Source organism: Molossus molossus, unplaced genomic scaffold (genome assembly GCF_014108415.1).
Source record: "Molossus molossus isolate mMolMol1 unplaced genomic scaffold, mMolMol1.p scaffold_m16_p_6, whole genome shotgun sequence".
Taxonomy (NCBI): Eukaryota; Metazoa; Chordata; class Mammalia; order Chiroptera; family Molossidae; genus Molossus; species Molossus molossus.
This window is the reverse complement of record NW_023425399.1, coordinates 79,531,631-79,552,463: the sequence shown is the minus strand read 5'-3', so window position 1 is coordinate 79,552,463 and position 20,833 is coordinate 79,531,631. Positions and strand designations below refer to the sequence as shown.

The following is a 20,833-nucleotide window of genomic DNA, read 5'->3' as shown; positions in this document are numbered from 1 at the left end:
CTTCTGTGTGACTTGCAGTATCTGTGTTGCTAGGCGCACAGCTGGTGAGTGACGGAGCTGGACTCTGACCCCAGGTGTATCTCATTCTGAAGTCCTTTCTCTTCACTACTGTGCTACGCCACCACGTGTTCTGGAAGCTCTGTTAATTAAACGATCCCCCTGATGACCCCCCAAATCAGCACTCCAATTTTTATGCCAACACTGAAGCAATTGGTTATGAGACTCTAGGCTATAGACATTTATGATATGATAGGTTTGGGGGTGTTTTATTTTCAAAGTGTTTGAGCAATGAAGATGAGCATATACTCACTCTGGGTTCCTGTTGAGCATTAAATTACTTTTTTAATTAAGTAAGTGAAAAATCAAGTGAATCTGGTCTAAGAGGAAAACTATTTGTCACCTGAAAAGAGATGAAAACTAGGGGTGAGGGGCAGTAAACAGTGGGATAATCCGCAGCCCACTGGCAATTCTCTCCAGCGGAGCACAGACAGAGCCAATATGGACGTAAAATGAAAATTGAAGTAGAAACCTTTGTTCTCACCAACTATAGATGTTTCTTGTTCTTTTATCTTCCAAGAAAAGTACCTTACTTCTAAAAACTTTCATAAATTCTTCACTATTAGTAACAACAGTGTCATTATATATGTACTCATGTGAAAAAATGTGGGATATATGCTGACAATGTAGCCTATATTGAAAAGAATAAAAATAGCTAACTTACCATCTGGGGTAAATGAATCTCACCACCTAAGATGTTATCACCCAGTGGGCCAGGGAAATCTATTCCACAAATGGTTTCAAGTCGATCTGTTTCTCTTTTTCTTCCTTCTCTGAGTTTTTCTAATTATATTCCTCCCTAGTTGGTAGCCTATGTACCTAAAGATGAGTAACTGAGCAACTGATGTTTTTCAGCTTGGCAGATTTTATTAGCAAAATGGTTAGCACCATCATTTGGGATTCTTTTCTCAACACATAGCAACAAACTTCAGTAGCTAAGTTGTACCAGCGACCCTTCAGCATCCCTTAATTCAAATACCACCTCCATGAAGAAAGTCTTGTTTTTTTTGTTTTTACATCTTGGATTAAAGCTATAATCAAAATGGGCCAAAGAGCCAATATGTCATCGTGTTTAATATACATTCTAAAACAGTGTTTTATTTGTCACTATTTCACCCATGTTATTCTTTCACCTCATGATAACAACATGAATAAAAAACTCAAGTGAAAATTTGTACCTTCTACAATTATGTGAAAGAGGCACTTGAGTCATAATCATTATGACATAAAGTTGTTGTTGACATTAAATAAATAAATAAATAAATAAATAAATAATAAATAAATAAATGTGTTTTAAGAAGTAGTGACCAAAGGATGGGAAATATTTTCACAGTATTTACCTATCATTGCTTAGGTTAACATAATTTTGGTATAATGATGCTAAAATGGCTATTTGCTTTGTATTTACAAATCAAAACACTTAAAAAATTTTAATATGTTTTTATTTTTTAATTGAGAGAGGGAGGGAGGGGGAGATAGAAACGTTGATTAGAGACAGAAACATTGATCAGCTGCCTCCTGCACATCCCCTACTGGGGATCAAGCCCAAAACCTGCACATGTGGCCCGACCAGGAATCAAACTGGAACCTCTCAGTCCATGGGATGACACTCAATCCACTGAGCCACACCGGCCAGGCTCAAAACACTTCTTATTTAAAATCTCATCAGTTTGAATTTTACTATTTCCAACATATTTCTAAAAGCCTAAAAAGAAAATAAAAACAAGTGGTGGTCATGAATACTAGAGCAATTATAAAGGACCCATGCTATATATATGGTTCAAGCCCCTTAGGGCAGATCCCTGACTTTCCTAATACTGTGTATAGACGTGTGTCTGCATTTTGCTGAAAAAAATGTTACTGTGTCCTCATTGGAATCTCAGGAGTGAAAGAAGGTGCCCTAGACATTGTTCTACCTCTCACTAGAGAGAGAAAGTAGTCACACATCTCTTTTATTATGCATAAATTAAAACATTTTATTTTGTAAAGTAGCAGTTAACAGAGAACAAATTTCTGGGAAGAAAAAGTCCACAAACAAGTAGTGAAAACTCAGAGTACCCAGTAAAAGCTACCTTGTCTTTATTATTCTTAATGTGGAAAAAGTTATTATCCCCCCAAAAGTTACATTAGATTATGTGGCTGATCATCAAACAAGGAGAGAATAAACAAGATTCTTTGGTGTTTCATCACTAGTATGTGCCTTGCTCAAAATGTATTAAAAGGGAATATTTTCATCATACTATTACAGGATAATTCAATTAGGCCAGTGTTCTGTGGATGTAAAACAATGTAATTTACTATGTTGAATAATTAGCCAATCAGATTTCTCTCATTTTCTAAGGCAATGGATTGACTAAAATGTGTCCATAAACAAAATAGATTTTATTAGGCATAATCTACTTTGTAAACAAATGAAATTAATTCTTTGCCTGACCTAAAGCTTTGAAAATGAAAGACCAAAATTGAACACATGTTTCCAATTTTGGTTCTTTTACTAAGATGACACTTAATATAAAAGTTACAATTTAACTTCCCCTCAAGTATTCCATTCTTGAGACTAAATGACTCTTAAAAATATGTTCATCAACAGATGGGAGCCACTTATGGCCTCATAAACTCCAAAGCAAGTGAAATTATCTCAGCAAAATAGAAAGATTACAAGAAAGCCTCATCTGGTTATTTCAGAGATGATTGATGCATTGCATATTGGTTCAATGGGTGCAATGAATATTGACAGATAATCACCCTTCTTCATAGAAGAGAAATACCAAAGAGACAAATGCTGGTGATGTATGTTTTTAATCAATCAATAAGTAATTTCAACATATGCCCTGTGTTTAGAGCTGTGCTAAGTGCAAGGGAGGGTGTTGAAGAAAAGGCCAGCACAGAGCCTGTGCTCAAGGGGTTTTCTGTTTGAAAGAGGAGACTGACGTGCCTTGAACACTGTGCAGACTAGCAGAGTGTGTTATTACTTGCTTGCTTATTAACTACACGGTATAGATAGTGTGGGAGTTTGGAGAAGTCAACAATCAATGAATACTGGCCAAAGAAGGATCACAGAGGACTTTAGAAACCAGTTATTCAGATTTAATTCTGCAAGAACTATAATGTGGTAGCACCCAAAATTTTGGAGTTAAGAAATGACCTCAGGAAAATTAGTGTGGAATTTTCTTAAAACCATATCCTGTATTTTCCTTTTTGTATTATTTCCACCGGTACCAGCCACCAATCTTTATCGAGGCTACTCTAACTCCTATTTTCAGTCTATTCTCCACCATCAGGGCGAGCTTTATAAAGTGGCAATTGCATGTTTTCCCCCTGTTGAAAACCTCCCCTCCGGTGGCTTACACTGCTCCTCTGATCCGCCTGATTGGATGTTCCTACAAGGTATCGTCCTTCCCGTCTCTCTGAACTCATCTTGTATCACTGGGCCCTTCTCACTCATGCAACAGCCGCACTGGCCTTCCCTCTTTCCTTCCACTGGACCAGACTTATTCCCATGCAAGGGCCCGTGGCACTCACTGCCCCTCCTGAAATGCTCTGCTCCCAGTTCTTGGTTCCTTCTTGTCCTTCAGATTTCCGCTCAAGCAGCTTCTCCACAGGTGGATCTTCCCTGGACATCTATTTAATGTCGTCTTTTGCACTCTCCCCCTGCCACTCATCACTGTGTTAGTGTTGGCAACATACTTGTCACCATCAAAATTTTTCTTGCTCATTAATGTGTTTACTTGGTCATTATCTCCCTTCATCCACAAGAACATAAGTACCATGAAAACAGTACCCTTGTCAGTGTGGTTTGCCCTCCAGCCCCAGCACCATTAAGCAGTGCACTATTAGATACTCAGTAAATACTTTTTGAATTAATGCATTGCTTAATTACTTCTGCTAGCAGGCTATGACAATAGTCTGGGCATGAGAAAAGTGTCTAGTGATATATTCATAGTAGGAATGAGCAGTCTGGTGTGAATGGATGAAAGATGACTAGAATCTGGTGTCTGGATATGGAAAATGAATGAAGAATCTAAGACAAGGATTAATGCAAGATCCCCGGGGTGGATGCAGAAAGGTGATACTCTTGGCAGGAATATAAAAGTTGTAATTGAAAGCCTCATTTAATGAAGATATACTACATGTCGGGTGTTATGTATTTATTTCATTTATTTTTCATGACTCCATTAGATAGGCATCATTATCTCTATTTTACAGATGGGGAGTTGTTTAGGTAGGTATTCTATTCCAGTGAGTGGAGCTGATTTTGTAGGAAAATACTGATTTAAGGTCAATGGACAATTGAATAGTGGTAACAGTTTATAAAGTCTGGTCTTCAGAGCTACTTCCCTCCCATTTCACACGTTGGGCTGAGGTGTGGAATGTGTGTCTCACAACAATCTCGGCAAATTGGTCAGGGCCCCTGTGGACTGCCAATGTCCTTCTCCTTCTGAAACCATGCAGGTCTGGCTGTGGTCTGCAGGATACTGAACAGAAAAGTGACTGCATGAAGGTAGAGGGGAGATTAGTGAAGCAGACTAATACTAGTCACCTTGGAGTCGACCACTGGAAAGTTAAAATCGCCCCCTAGAAACTAACCAGAATGCAGTACCCAAAAGTATTCTGCTTCCATCTTGCTATCCACCCATCTGATAAGTCACTACCTGAACATGGCAACCAGACTTTGTTAAAAATGAGTTTTATACTAGGGTCCCAGAGGAGAGACAATCCTGCTGACGAGTCGGGGAAGTTAGAAGATGCTGCAACTCAACACTCAGGTGTCCTCTTACTCACGATAGGAAGTAGACGTTTTTTCTTAATGTATAAATCCCCATGAAGATGGCATCATAGAGCTGGTGTCTCGGTGGCAAAAAGCCATAGGACCAGGTTCTCTGGTCACTGAGAGTTTACAAAGGTTGAAAGATACCTTTACTTTTCTCCATTCATCCCTGATTCAGGCACACAACTCACAAGTGCCCACATATTATTATGTTTTTCAGAATTTTCAAACACTGAAATGCCAAGATATAAAATAAATTTTTATGGAAAAGCCAATATGGGCGAAGTAGAGGCAGAAGAGAAATAAAGATGCCGTGACGATAAGGAGCTTTTCTAGGCTAGCTAGAAGCTGAGCAGATGATCATGACCTCTGTGTGGTTTATGTTCATAATGAGAGACTCACAGTCCAGGCAGGGCTAGTTTCCATCATGGCTTTCTAGGAGTGAGAGCCCAGCACCTCGTTGGCCAAGCCAACATGTTGGTGATTGTTCAGTAGAGCATTTGTTCTTAGTATCCAACATGCATAACTCAAATTGGAGAAGAGAAGAGACCAAAGGTTGGGTGATGCCCACTGTCCACTCTAACTAAAGGTGACTCAGGCACGTTCGGCCACCTGAAGGTGGCTCAGTAGGAAGGGTGGTACTCACCTGGATCTAATCAAAAGGAAACACTATTCTATCACAGATGTGATGACACTGTGTGTTATGTGTGAGAGACACAAGGTTTCAGAGTCCGAGGAGCCTGGATTTTAATCCCAGCTGTAGCCATTGCCAGTCGTTAGACACATAGAAAGTTTAATGGAAACACGATCATAGCCACCTGACATAGCTGGGGTGAGGATTAACTTGTTTGGGCAGCACCTGGCACACATAAGCACTCCATCGACGTCCATCCAAAACCCCCTCTCACTGATTATCCTCGCTCTATGGCCTTCATCCAGGAGCTGTCCTTCAAACAGGACCGGAGCCCTGGCAGGGGTCAAGACAGGCAAACTCACCTTCCTTGCCAATTGGTATAAATACATCCCTCCTCACTCAGGGAGCATGCACTGGACTTGGGAATGTCAATAAATGGGTCATGAGTTGCAGGTAAGGCAAGAGGGTCATCCCACTGGTCTGAGTTCTGGTCTAGAAATACAAGTATTTTGTTTGGTTTTCACCGGTGAGTGGTGCTCAAATCCATCCATTTACTTATTGTTACAGTATTGCCTACAGGCTGGTTTCTAGTAGCCCTCAATTAGGGGAGGGCCTAAGAATATTCCCTGTATGGAAACTGAGACTTCCTTTCTCCTACTATGGACTGTTTTCCCTTTTGTGGGGAGTAGATAGAATTAATAAGCTGTGATATTATTTCTTAACAAGGTACACCAGGATGTGTTTGTTTCTTCCAAGGAGCAGATTACATAACTGTATAGTGGAAAGGAAGAAGGGGTGATTATGCCCTGCCTGAAGGATCTTTAGAGAATTATGTTTGCTTGCTTGGTGATATCTATGTCTCTATAAATAGGTTAGGTAGAATCTTGTCCATAAATGTCTGGGTACAAGAGAATTGTGGTTGGATGTCAACACCAGCCCTGCATTGTTGTTCCCAGGGTTCAGAAGTTTTGGACTATGGGTGGGGAAGAAACAGTTTCCCAAGCATATGCTGCTTCCTGGGACTTGGGCTCTCCCTAAAGAAAGGTAAAGAAAGGAACAGGAAGAGTTGGACTCCCTCCAGCTCCCCCTCCCTTTCACCAATCACACAGTTGCACTTACCAAGGCTGGGCTGCAGGTGGCAGGCGACCCTCTGTGATCCTACCATGTTCTACAGCAGCTCTAGGGAAGGAGGTCATACAGACAGGATCAGGCTACAAAGGATCAGGACCAGTGCCACTCATACCTAGCCTTGCCAAGAAAAGGGGACCAAAAGGAGAGACCATGGTCCTGGCCATAGAGGCTTCTTAGTAGCCATTTCAATGACATCTTGAGTCACATGTAATCATCTCCAGGAGAAACAACACATTTTGGAAACCCCAAAAGGCTTCAAAATTTAGATTGGCCAAATGTTATTCTTTTTGAAATATTGACAGATTGTATCTTAATGCATGAAGAGATGAAAATACCCATTTGATCATCACTTTGTTTTGTTAGAGATCTGTTCAGTCTGGCCCCCTCGTGTAGTAACCCACTCTACTGCCTCCCGTCCTCTGCTTTGCTGTGAGTTTCTGTCTAACATTCCCCCTTTGCATTCTTTCTCAGACTGAAATCCCCAAAGGAAACTTCTCTCTGCATGACCTCAGGATTCCATGGCACGGTCTGGTGCCACAGGCCACCCTCTCTTCCTAGCGCAGCACCCAAGTGAGCCGCCTGCCCTAGACTGAGAGGGTTGGGCCAGACTTTGGGAAGACAGCCTGAGTAAAGCTCAGTTGTCAAATATGCAGGTGTCATTCGCCAGAGGGGCGTGTGTGTCACTCAAAGGTGCTGACGCAGGCAAATCTGATCTGGGCTGGCAGATGCTTAACCATATAAGACCAATGGAATGTGTCCCTGCCGGTGTCACCGCTGCTTCTACAGTTGGCATTGCTGTCTCCGGGCCTCAAGTAGCTCTGGACTAGGAAGCAATGGATGGGGAAGAAACAGGCCTTCAGGTGTGTGCTCATCCTGGCACTGGGCTCTCGCTGGTGCTAACGCCCTCAGCCCCACCGTTATCTTGACTCAGATATGCTCTTGGGCTCTGCTTCTCTTTATGGCAGCTCTTATTATTTTTTTCCTCTTTACCAATAACTGGGCAAACCTCTCCATATTTTCCAGTCAAGAGCCCAGAGTGGAGATGGACTGTTGGATTTAGCTAGTCATTGTCCACACACCTGGGCAGAGGCTCTTCTTCCAGGTCCTCCCTCTACTGGTTTCCAGCTGGCCTGTGGATAAGCTGCTCCTGGGGTGGGTGCCCACCCCTCACTGAATTAGTGACCACCCCTAGCACTGCTTACATGAACAGGGCCTATTGCCATAGTCATTTTTATCTGAGGTTGGAAAAGCAGACGTTCTCAATGACAGTCAGTGTAGAGGGAAAATCAGAGAAGAAAGGTACAGAGAGAGGATGGGTTAACATTTTGGAGAAATCTACTATATGACAGATATATACTAGGCACTTTATAACTGCATCTATCTAGTTGATACTCAAAAAGACTCATCTGTCCTTGCCATCAGAGGGCTGAAATTTTAGCATGGTCTTGGGTGAATGGGTCCAAAGAGGAGGCCCTGGTTGATCTGTCTCAAACTTCAAAGTTTTTATACTTTGCTAATCGATCCAACCACTGTGCTCCTGGCCTCATAACATCTCTCTTGCAATTCCATTTTCATCCCATGGGAGTACCCCAACTCCCTCCTCCACTGCTGACCCATGTCACTGACCCTTCCTGGCCCTTCCACCCCAGTCAGTCCCCAACTCCAGTGTCACGTCAGGGACTCATTCTTTTTGCCTGGGAAAATCTCTTACTTATTAAAGCATACCCATAACAACAGCTGCCTTACAAAAAAAAAAAAAAAAATTCTTTACACTTAGGTATTCTAACCCAGAGTAGCTGGCCCCTCCCAACCATACTTCTGAAAATAAGAGCAAAAACTGCCTAGCAAAGGCTCTGTCTAGAACCAGGTGTTAGAGTCAAAATGCCCTTCATTGCTCATCCAGAACCTTCTCAGACAAACACACGGTTGTGGTTGTTCATCTTTAAAGCAAGGGGAGGAGAGGCTGGCTGACAAGTACTAATTTTTAGAAAACTAAACACCAATTTGAGATATTAAAGAACCATATTCCAAATTTCTTAGATACTTAAAATTCCAGTGAAATGTCAAACGTCTAAGAATCAAACATCCACTTTTTCTGCTCCTTTCATGCCAAATGCACCTGCCTGCATTTGTCATTCTGAATTTGTCTGCCTGAATTTTGTCATTCTCACCCACATCTGACACACACTGACACAGCCTAGGAGATAAAATAGTAAGGAGCAAACATTTGGATGGTTTATCAAGTTGCAGCTCCTCATTAAGTTTTGAGCGTCTTTAAAAAACAAGGTCTTCTGTTAGTTGAAGCTCTTGGGTTGGAATTAGAGAACTGGACTGTGTTCCTAACTTCCCCATGAACTTTACAGAATGGCCTTGGGCAAGTTATTACACAAGTCTATCTTAATTTATCTATAAATTTGAGAACAAAATTATACCTTTTTTTTTTTTTCAACAAAGCTCAAAAGGAAGATAAAATGATAAATTTGAAAGAGCATATTGAACCCCTTGGGGAGAAGCCTTATCTTCTTATATACATTAAGGTTATGTGTCTTTTCAGCTTCTGATGGTCTTGCCAAACCAGAGAACACTATTCTCCATAGAAATTTCCCTGTGCTGTTCACATTGTTTTCAATTTTCAGTCCTCATATTAAGTTTCTTTTACTTTAAGGGAAAAAAATAGAGAGGAATTAAATCCAGAATTGAAAAAACTGTGCAAATAATGTCATAATTTCAATCCTTGCATCCAAGGTGACCATAGACATTAGCTTGTTGGATCAACTTGAATCACCTCACTACCAAAACTTTTGTTTTGTGTTTAATCATGTGAAGATTGCAGCTTGCAGGTTAAAATCCACTGGTGTCTCTATTTATCCTCTAGCCCCAAGTGATCGTTACGCTTTCCTGTTCCCTAGCATTGTGCTTTCATTTCTGTTCTCTTTCTTCGCCTTGGCTCGACTTCGATTACCTTTTCTTTCCTATTTCTCTCACTTGCCTTCATCCTCCTTTCTTTCACTCATGTTTCTCTCTATTGAGCATTTATCACATACTCTTCACTTTGCTAAGTGTTTTGAGAGAAGAGGGAGAGATGAAAAAGCAGAAGAAAGCACTACTATTCACATAGAAAATGCTTATCACATTGAGATGCTCAATATATAAATATTTATTGGATAAAGTGATGAAAAGATCTAATTTGTATAGAAAACATACTTTGTGTTAAGTACTCTCTATACACATTTCCTAAACTACCCTAAAAAGTAAATGCTATTATCATCCCTATTTTATGGACAAGTAATCTGAAACTTAGAAAATAAAAATAAGTTAGCCAAGTTTACCCAGACAGAAAATGATAGAATAGGAATACAATCCAGGTCCGTATGACTCAAAAACCCAGGTTTCCAACTACCCTACTCGCAACAGGCATATGCTTGGTGCTTTACCTACATCAATTAACTTACTAGGCATTAAACAGGAACAGATTGCTTGATGTATGATGTAGCTGAAGAAAAGGCCATGAAAGACTAAGACTGCAATTTGAAGCACAGCATTAGCACTAGCTGTGTTAACTTGGGCAAGTTAAGTAACCATTCTGACCTTCAAGCCCTTCATCTGTAAAATAAACATATCTGCATCTCATCTTTGGGTGGATGCAGTGATTAAATCAGCTTTCTCCATGCAATCAAAATGGAAAAGAACATTGAGAGAGCACACAAGTCACAGAGACACAGAGACAGGTAACGGAAAAGATTGTGCACTGCAGGCACATTTTCCAAGAAACTCTCCCCGACCTCCACACCAGGATTAAATGCCTCTTTTTTTATGCCCTCTTTGTGTCACATTCTTTCTGCATCTTACCACCTACCATAGGTATGGTAATTCTTGGTATTCTTTTCTGTATCCCACCACCCTCCCTCCCCTGACTCCAAGGCTGCTCTTTAAGAGCAGGGACCAAGTCTGGCTTCCTAACTATACCTCCAACATGCAGCCCAGCACCCGACACCCAGTAAGTGCTCAGAAAACGCTTGCTCCATGAGTAACTGAAGACGATAACATGAGGATGGAAAAGGAGACAGGGAAGGATGACACTGGCTATTAGGACTATATTCTCACACTTTTCCCAGCTGTCCCCAGTGTCCTGTTGGAAATGCAGTCTTGGTCTTCCTAACCAAGCAGTCAGCTTCTCAAAGCCCTTGACCTAAGATCTGAGAGGAGTAACTGTGAGAAAAAAGGAACAGGAAGAGAGGCACTGATTTGTATCCCCAGAAAGGACTGGCTTTCAAGCACTGATCCACTCCCATCCTTCTCTTCTTAATTGACTCAAAATAACTAAGTCTTCATGATGGTGTAAAGGAATGTAACTGCACTCATATCTAGATTCAAGATAAATCACAAAAGATACAATACAAAAGCAATATTATACAATCAAACCCCCAAAATGTCAAAGCTAAATGATAGGAAGGGGGAAAAAAATATCATCTAATCAATATTATCATCATCAAATTTGTCTGTTAATGGCCAGCAAAGTGCCCCCATGACAAACACAATCTACACTGTTTAGGACATTCTCAGAAATAGCACCATCAGCACAAATGTGTGGTCGGCATGAAAGACACATAGGCGACAACACATATATTTGCCATAGAGCTGTGTTTCAATTTTATTTATTTATTGATTTACTTATTTGTTTACTTGTTTATTTATTTTTCTTTATTGATATTAGAGAGAGAGAGAAAGGAAGGGAGAAGGAAAGAGAGATAGAAACATCAATGAGAGAGAACATCGATTGGCTGCCTCCTGCATGCCCCGCAGTGGGGATCAGGCCCACAATCTGAGCGTGTGCCCTGACCGGGAATCAAACCGGGAAACATCTTAGCACATGGGGCGATGCTCAACCACTGAGCCACACCAGTTGAGCTATATTTTAATTTTTTAAAAGCAAGCAGTACTTCTTAGCTGAGCGCCAATTCATTTTCCTGAATGATGGCCATAATGTCCCTTACTATGTACCAGGACATTTTATAAGCATTTTGCTTATATTACCTCATTTGGTATTTACCACCTTTGAGATAGTTACTACTGTCATCCCCATTTTTCAGATAAAGTAACCGAGTTCCAGCAAGGCAAAGAACCTTATCCATGGTCAACGCTCAACCCCAGGCAGGTGGTGTTCTCACCCACTCCAGACCCTGCCTTTTGTTTGGTATCTGTCCTCTTTGGGAAAAACTATAAACCAAAGCTGTTCCTACAACTCAAGGTTGGGTCCAGATCAAGGCCTGCAGCAACCAGTGTTAAATGCCCCCCCTTTTTGATCCTGAATCTCACAAAAGGGCTTCCAGGGGTTTCTCACTTCTTCCTACTGTGTCTCTGATACCGACTGGATTCTGTAGGTACCTGATCTCTCACACAGATCAGAAGAGGAGAAGATTTTTTGTACCATGAGCTAGTCATCCACAGTCCCACTCACAGCCTCCTCCCCTTACCATTCTCCAAGCGGTGGACTCTCCAGATCCCATCCTAAACCGCCCTTTCCTCTGCCAGGTACCTTAAGAACAGGAAAAGTCTTTGAGTCCAGAATATAATTGGGAGCATTCGTTATTCCAACCTTTGTGCCTTACGCCAGTGACTATTTCTGAGGCTCCATATCCTCATCTGGAAAATGGAGGTGAGAGATTACGGTGGCAGAAGGTGGTCTGGCACACAGTGAGTAAATGGCAGACATTGTGATCACTTCTGCTGCTCTGTCTAGGCAATGCTTTCAAGGTTTATAAATTCAGCTCACACCTCCACCAGCCAACAACTTCCATATCAGCTTTGGAGTCCTGATAGTGGCCTCAGATCTGCAAGGACACTTCAAACGCAAAAGGTCTGAAGTTGAAGATAATGAATGCCCACACCCACCCCACACGCTCCTTCTGCTCCCCTGCTTTCTCTCTCTGGGCGATGGGAGACCATGTTTTACACCTCTTTTACCACCAATCTTGCAGTCCATTCAATACCCTAAATTTCCTCAAATAATTCTCTTTTTCTTCATTTTGACCCCATTGCCTTAGTTCTTTTAAGAATTCCCGATGGACGGTAACAACGCCTTTTAAATGACCCCTTGCCCCCAGTCACGGCTCCCCAGTGCTGCTAGAATGTTCTTTTTAAGTCCTTGCTTAACTGAAAATCTATGTCACCTTCCTGGCAAAATCCAGTCTCTTCATATGAGCATAAGACCCTCCTAGAGTGACTCCCAACCTTGCCTGCTTCTCCCCCTCATCTGATTCTGGTCCCCTAAGGGTCCCCTTGATGGCAGCAGGTACAGTCCTTCTCATCCCTGACTGATCCACCTGTCAACGTCCAGTCATCCTCCTGGACCCACCTCAGGCATCACTTCCTCTGTGAAATTTGCCCCCAAAAAAAATCTCTCCAGAAAAACTAAGTATTCTTTTCTCTGCTCCCCAAATACCCTATGCATCCTTTCCCTATGACAATGATCATATTTTTTATAAACTACTTATTTTTATCAACCCAATTAAAATTTGACTTTCTCAAAGGGCCATAATTGTATCTAATTCATCCTTGTATATAAAATGCCAAAAACAGTATATTGTAGTGGTTCAACACATGTGGATTGAATGAATGAATGATCCAAGTCCTTGGGTTACAGGGTTTCCAACAGCCCCACAATAGCAGATGAAGTCTTACAGAAACGCCACCCTTGTCAACAGCATAAAACCAACTCAGGCAGTTGCCTGAATAAGGGCCTATACAGAAGTGATACTGCTCTTCAATTAAATTCAAAACGTGTTTACGTAAGGTACTATTCTAGACGTTAGTGTAGATTATAAGATGTATACGATTGCACCCTGACCTTTAATAAACTTAAAATTAATTGGACAGAGAGTCACCTAAACCACTAACTATAACAACTAACAGGAGTACAACAAGAAGTGCTCAACAGAAGATCTAACACTCAGACTGGGTTGGACTTGTCATTATACCCTTGTTCTGATTTCTGCTCTCCCATCCTTCCGTGCACTCTGCTGGAGCCTATGCCACCATGCTAATAGATTATATAATGGGTTATATAATTGTGCAATTATTTGCTTAATATGTTTTTTCCTATAAGAATATCAGCTCTATGTGGGCAAGGACCACATTCGACTTATCCACCATGCCTTCCTCGGCATCTAGAACAGAACTGACTGTAGCAGGTGCTCCATGACTGAGGGGGAGAGAGGACGAGCAATTAATTTTATTGTTGAAGATCAGAGAAGATTTCTCTGGGGAGTTACACTGATACAGAGGCCTTAAAAACTAAGAAGAATGAGGCTTTCAGATTTACTGCTGAGTTCATGGATATTCCACAATTTTTTATTAGTCTTCTTTGAGTAATTTTTTTCATCTGCAGTGATGTATCTTTCAACCAACTTTGCCACAATATCTATTCTTGAAACGTGTTTATAGGGTTTTATAGAAAACAATAGCTTTCTGCCAGAGTTTACAATTTTGCTGTCACTAAAAGGGTTTCTCCCATGAGAACATCAAATAACAATGTAAGCTGGAATAAAATTACTGTCCTTATAGGCAGTATGGATGGCATGCTAAAGTTGTTTTGAAGTGAGTGGAATGCCTCGCTGGAGATCTGGGTGGTTTTCATGAAGAGTGCAGGATTTTATATCCGCCGAAGAGGTTTGGAAAGTCCCAGGAAAGGAGGAAAACTCGGGTAGGGGAGGCTGAGAGCCTGCTGGATGTAAGTTGAGGACAGAAAACATGTCAGGACAGGAACAGAACACAAAGTGGCAGGAGCCCCCGAGGTGACAGCTGCCAGTGCCCACTATGAAATTAGGACTCCAGTTTATATATAGTCAAGCAACTTCCAAATTTTAAGGGATGAAAAAAAAATGTTTTAGGAAGACTAATTTGGTGATAATGTTCAGGGAAACTAATTAGGAGACTACTAAAGAATATGCAATTAAGAAATAAATAAAAAAGATTTTTAAAAAGACATAATGAGATGCAAATGAACCAATTTACGCTCTTATTGTTAAAGCATCTCTCAGATTTTGTGAGGGGGTGTCCAGAATGTAAGAGAACCTTTTCAGGAATAGAACAGAGTCCTGGAGGAGCCACTTTTAGAAGAAACAGGATAAATTTGCTTTGTATATATTTGCTTTAGGGACAGTCAGAATGAAGTGCCTTAAAAGGAAATAGAGATGTAAAAGTTTACTCTTTTTATTATTGCTGTTGTTATTGATATTATTTGGATAGTGATGATGGAACCTCATTGGTACAAGCCTCAAGTTTAAAATCCCATTAACCTTGATTAGATCCTGACCCTTCAGTCATGGAAAGCCTTTGCTGAGATTGGAAGGCAGTTGGGGGGGGGGGGGAGTGCGGGGGGACTGGGAAGAGGTGTCACCACATCCTAATAATGGTTTTTATAAGGTGAGTGCTGATGAGATAAGTGGCTGCTATGAGAAGCTCTAAGTGACATCCAATAAGATGTGTCGTCACTTTGCCCATATCTTGGTTTGTTCGGGGCTGAGGAAACTGACACATACTAAACAAACAGGAGACTGAAGTCTAATTTATGAGCAATAAACCTTTCTCTCATACAGTTCTCTCTCTAGTCCAACTAGTCATTAGAAAGTGGCTTGGGGAACATGGCAAAGGAAATAGATAAAAGTGAGGGGTATTTCATCTGGCCCATGTGAAGGCTGATGTGACATCCCTGCCTACCAAGAGCATTAGTCTCTGCTTAGTGAGATATTCACGCCACCACACTTGATGTCTTTCTCACCTAGATGTTATGAGATGAACTTAAAAAAAATGTTTTTCTTTGCTATGCTCTAGTTCATTAGTCCCCCAAATGCCATATACTGCCTGGGGAGCATGGGGGCCTTGTTTAATTTATAGTCAGGTGCCCTATCCCCAGAGATTCTGCCTCAGGTTGCCCACCGTGAGGCCGGGGAGCCCAGATCGCTGGCAAGCCACCAGGGGTTCCGAGGCCACACTGAATGACTTTGAACCAATCTGATCTGACCCGCAGGTAGGGTTCCAAGCCCACCACGCCTACTGTAGCACAAACAGCTCTACATGGGCCAATTGTGTTTGTTTTTTCTTCTGCCAAAGATTTGTTTGACTATAGATAATCAGCACCTTAACAAGAATTGCTAAATTATTTATATAATTTAATCTTGACCTTCTGATTAACACTGTTTGTCTTTGACAAGGTCATAAAGCAATGGTGTGGAAGCCCATCATAACAGTATAATCACATTTACTCATTCACCAAGTATTTATTGATCATCTTCTATGTGCCAGGCACTGTGCTCGATACCAGAGATCCAAGAGAGAGCAAGACACATAACACCTCTTCAGTCATATTCTAGTGCAAGTGAGGTGGAGTGGAGTAGGAAAAAACAACACAGAGTGAATGAAAGGATTTCTTTTTTTTTTATCCTCACCCGAGGACATTTTTCCATTTTTTTGTTCAGATAGAATGGGAGGGAGAGAGAGAGAAACATTGACGTGAAAGGGACACATCGAGTGGCTGCCACCCACACAACCAACCAGGGCCGGGGACAAACTGCAACCGAGGTACGTGCCCTTAGTGGGAACCAAACCCGGGTCTCTCTGGACCGCAGGCGGACGCTCTAACCGCTGAGCCAAACTGGCCAGGGCTGAAAGGGTTTCCTTTTGATAAGTGCCATGAGGAAGGAAGCAGGGCTCTGTGGGAGAAATCTCAGAGGGGAACACAATTTAGACAAAGTGGCCAGGAAACACCTCCTTACAGAGGTGACTTTCTGAGACACGGGAAAAAGAACCAGAATTTCTGGCTGCTAGGAACTTGGGTGACATGATGAAAAGTGCTCATAGGATTGCAAGACCAGAAGTAACGATGAGCTGGATGGTTAGACGCCGGCAGTCCGAGAGATCCTGGCGGTATGCAGGCTCTGGCGATGGCAAGGTCTGTGTGAAGCTGAGAGCACTTCTATTAAGGGGGGGGGGGGTCAGAGTCACCGTGCAGACTGACAATAGTGGGGGTGAAGAAGCAAACTCTGAGCTAGGAGCCAAAGTCTTGCGAGCATGAAGTGGAAAAGCCAACGGTAAAGGCAGGTGGCATGTGAGGAGGGGTGGAGGAGGGTTCGGTAGGACACACGGGCAGCAGGAGGTTTTGCCAGAGGAACTCTGTGGGAAACAGCAGACAGAGTAGAAGGGAACAGCCTCTGATCGTCCAGCCGGAGGAGCAAGTGGTTTGAGAAGCGAAGTTCATCATCTTGAGAAAGTGCAAGGAGAGCAGAGTCTTGGGGGCCAGCCAGGTTTCATTTAGAGAAAGTCATGAGGAACGAACATTCCAGAAGTCCCTGGAGATCAAAGGGAGTTTGATGACCACAAGCAGAAGGTCCAGAGGGCACAATGGGAGGTTGATGTTTTGTCTTTGTTACTGTGGCAGGGAGAGAACTAATTAGAGCATATACAGGACCACACAAATTACAGTCTGGATAATAATGGGAAATACTACTACTATTAAAACAATAATAATAGCAGTTATTATTTATAGTCATAGCAGTTGAAGAAATATTGTGGCATTTTTATTTCAAGCCTGGGCTGAGTAATGCCCATGCAGTCTACCAATAACCCCATGATCTTTCAAACCTCAAGCCAAATTTTCTATTATCTGTGAAAACATTCTGGACCACAATTCACTGGTCAGAGTAAAGAGGGATTCTGACTTTTGAAGTCCTCCTGCAGTCTCTGAGAAGACAGCAGACAAGTAGTTTTGGAGTTAAACATTCTGGCAGCTGTTTTATGCGGTTATACACGTTGGTATATGGTGATCAGGGGTTACTCACATCATCTTGCACCAGAAAGAAGCACCCCCTTAACGTTCAGCTAGTGAAAGGACCATGATGCTTGAAGGTGGCTCCCATCCACTGTGCTTCATTCCTCAGCTCTTTCGTTCAATATGCTAGAAAATTCCTAATCATCTTTAAACACCTAAGTCCCTTGATTCTTTCCTTTGTTCATTGAACAGATATTCTACAGCAATTGCTGTAGGTTATAGAATATTTTCATATGGGGATACAATGGTAAATATTATATCTATATCAGCTCACCTAGGCAATTTTCCCCTACACTCCCCTCACCTTTTGGCTGGTGGCCCCATGCATTACTCTGCAGCACATCATTTAAACTCATTAATTTTTCCAGTAACATGCTGACAACCTTAGATGTATGTGTATCTCCAATCCAGTCTTCTCCTCAATCATTTTTTTCAATAATTTTATTTTCAACTCTAAGTGAGATCATGCTACATTTCTGCTCTCCAAAGGCGACCTAGTCTACCAGAGTAGAAGGCAAAGACCTTACAACTTCAGTCCCTAGAGGAGAATGCCACCTCGTGAATCCTTTATTCCATGCCTTTCTTTACCCAGTCACTGTGAAAGTTGTAGGCAGATCAAGAGTAGATGGTAGATGGGCTGACTCATCCCACTGACAAGAGAATTAATTTCTAATCCTATTTTTGATGCAATTTCATGTAGGACATCAAATATACTTTTCTGGATTCCCTAGTTATTCTTCATTTGGGAAAGAGGGAAGGTCTCATACATGAATAAAATTGTGTGATGGTGTAACTATAGTTCTTAAATTATTGTGATCAATGAATTTATAAAAATAAAACATTTTCCAATGAGAAAAAATACTTTGTGGAAGTACTTGGAAAACTAAAATGGTTATCAGGATTTTATAATTAGACTTGTTAATATTTTAAGTTTTAATTTATGACTTTGAACTGTTATTACGGAATGCCCCCAAAACAGCAACAAAAATATTCATCCAAATACAGCTACATTTCATGTCTACATTCAGGTCGACTAATAAATCAGTGCAAGAAATCAGTACATTCCTTACTAGCTCAAGAATCATTGACCTAAAGAATGATTGAACAAAGGCAAAGCTAAAATAAATATTCAGGGCCCTTTCATGTTCATCTTGTAGATACCTTTATTTTTTTATTTTTTATTTTTTGGCATTTTGTAAGGTTATGTAATTGATAACCATAGATGCAAAAATAGTACAAAACAATAACGAACCTACTATGGACATAGATTCAAATCAATAACTAAGTTTTATTCCAATAATGTTTATAAAATTGAGCATGAGAAAACCTATTAGTGTAAGGCAGCACATTAGCATTAAATGAATAATAACATATAAGTAACCCGAATGTATATATATATGCTATAATGTGAAGCTTTGGATCAAAATGATGCATGCATACTATTTTTTATTGTTGTGTTTTCTCTAAAGAAGCTTACTACAGAATGTACATTTGGCTTTGATCATTGTTCTGCCAGTTTATATGTGATGTGCTCTCCCTGACAGTATTTTAACCAAATATGTTAACTTTCTTATCAATATACCCACATTTGCGAATGTGTTTTCAACATTTCTTCTCTATTTTAACAGAACCCGACGTTCCACATGCCTGAGGATCCCAACGAAAAAAAGGAAAATCTTCTACTTAACTCTGAGAGATCTAGTAGGGTCTTAACAGAGACCAGTCCCTCACAAGGAGAGGGTCAACCTCTGGGTCTGACCACAAAGTCACCAACCATTAAGTTGATTGAAAAACATCAAGAAACGAAGACCCTTTTCAAGAAGTTCGGGGAAATTAATTGGCCATTGGACATTCACCTTTTAAACAGAAGTTTAGTCAAAGACAACAAATGGAGGAGGGCTGAGGCAGCCCAAGAGAAACGCAAGTCTTTCCTTCGGGAGTTTTGCAAGAAATATGGTGGAGTGAGTCATGCTCAGTCACACCTTTTCCACATGGTATCCAGGATCTATGTGGAAGATAAACACAAAATCTTATATTGTGAAGTACCAAAGGCTGGCTGTTCCAACTGGAAAAGGATTCTCATGGTACTGAATGGACTGGCTCCTTCAGCATACAACATCTCCCATGATGCTGTTCACTATGGGAAGCATTTGAAAAAGCTGGACAGCTTTGACTTAAAAGGGATATATACTCGTCTGAATACCTACACCAAAGCTGTGTTTGTTCGTGATCCCATGGAAAGATTAGTGTCGGCATTTAGGGACAAATTTGAACACCCCAATAGTTATTACCATCCAGTATTTGGAAAAGCAATTATAAAGAAATATCGGCCAAATGCCTGTGAAAAAGTGTTAAATAATGGATCTGGAGTCAAATTCAAAGAGTTTGTTCACTACTTGCTCGATTCCCATCGTCCAGTAGGAATGGACATTCACTGGGAAAAGGTCAGCAAACTCTGCTATCCGTGTTTGATCAACTATGATTTTGTTGGAAAATTTGAAACTTTGGAAGAAGATGCCAATTACTTTTTACAGCTGATTGGTGCTCCAAAGGAGCTGAAATTTCCAAACTTTAAGGATAGACACTCCTCTGATGAAAGAACCAATGCTCAGGTCGTGAGACAGTATTTAAAGGACCTGACTAGAACTGAAAGACAATTAATCTATGACTTTTATTACTTGGACTATTTGATGTTTAATTATACAACTCCATTTTTGTAGTCTGCATTCATTTTCTGAAACACTGTATTTCCTTCATGATGATGGTCTTGAATCAGCTAACTGTAATTTTCCTATAATTCTCTGTATGAGAGAAATTTAACTAAATGCAGTCGTCTTGATTTAATGAAGACTTTTTCCAAATAGTATGACACCAATTGGCACAAAGTTATAGGAAAATTACCTAACATAGATATGTAAACAACTTGAGTTGCTCTAAAATGTTTGGAAAAGAGCTGCCTTTGCATTATGGATTATATTATAGAAGCAGTAATCTAGCCAGCTGCTGCAACAGCCTCCCACAATGACAGAAAAGGGGTCTAAAATAGCATAAGTGAATGTCTTCATCCTGAGATTTGTTGCATAAAGTGCATGGATATATTTTTAGTAGTCTGTGGCATATTAATCAAACATTGGATAGTTTTCTGACACCTTGAAAATCTTTCTATTAACTGCAATGATAAATCAATTTTGAAATAATATTTTGGACCTAGGCAATTTACTTTAGATTGGAAGGCATTATGTGATTTACAATATGAGAATATAGCAGTAAAACCAGCTGAGGCGATGGCTTTTTATATTCAACAGCCAATAAAAAATGCACGACATGCTAAGATCAAAGCAACAAAAACAACCTTCCTCTTCCAGGGGAACTTAAGGGAATTGATTCTGTTTTCTTTGAGTCTCTATGCAGAGACAAA

The 20,833-nt window shown here is 40.8% G+C and overlaps 1 protein-coding gene across 1 annotated transcript in view; it reads left to right on the top strand.

Moving 5' to 3' along the window:
* The window catches only part of CHST9 (carbohydrate sulfotransferase 9), a 263,752-nt gene extending 243,144 nt beyond the window's left edge, over positions 1 to 20,608 (top strand). The window contains exon 6 of the mRNA XM_036245374.1: positions 19,044 to 20,608. Within this exon, the coding sequence (XP_036101267.1) occupies positions 19,044 to 20,135 (1,092 nt within the window). The 3' untranslated portion in view covers positions 20,136 to 20,608. The remainder of the gene's footprint in view (positions 1 to 19,043) is intronic.
* The last annotated feature ends 225 nt before the right edge of the window (positions 20,609 to 20,833 follow it).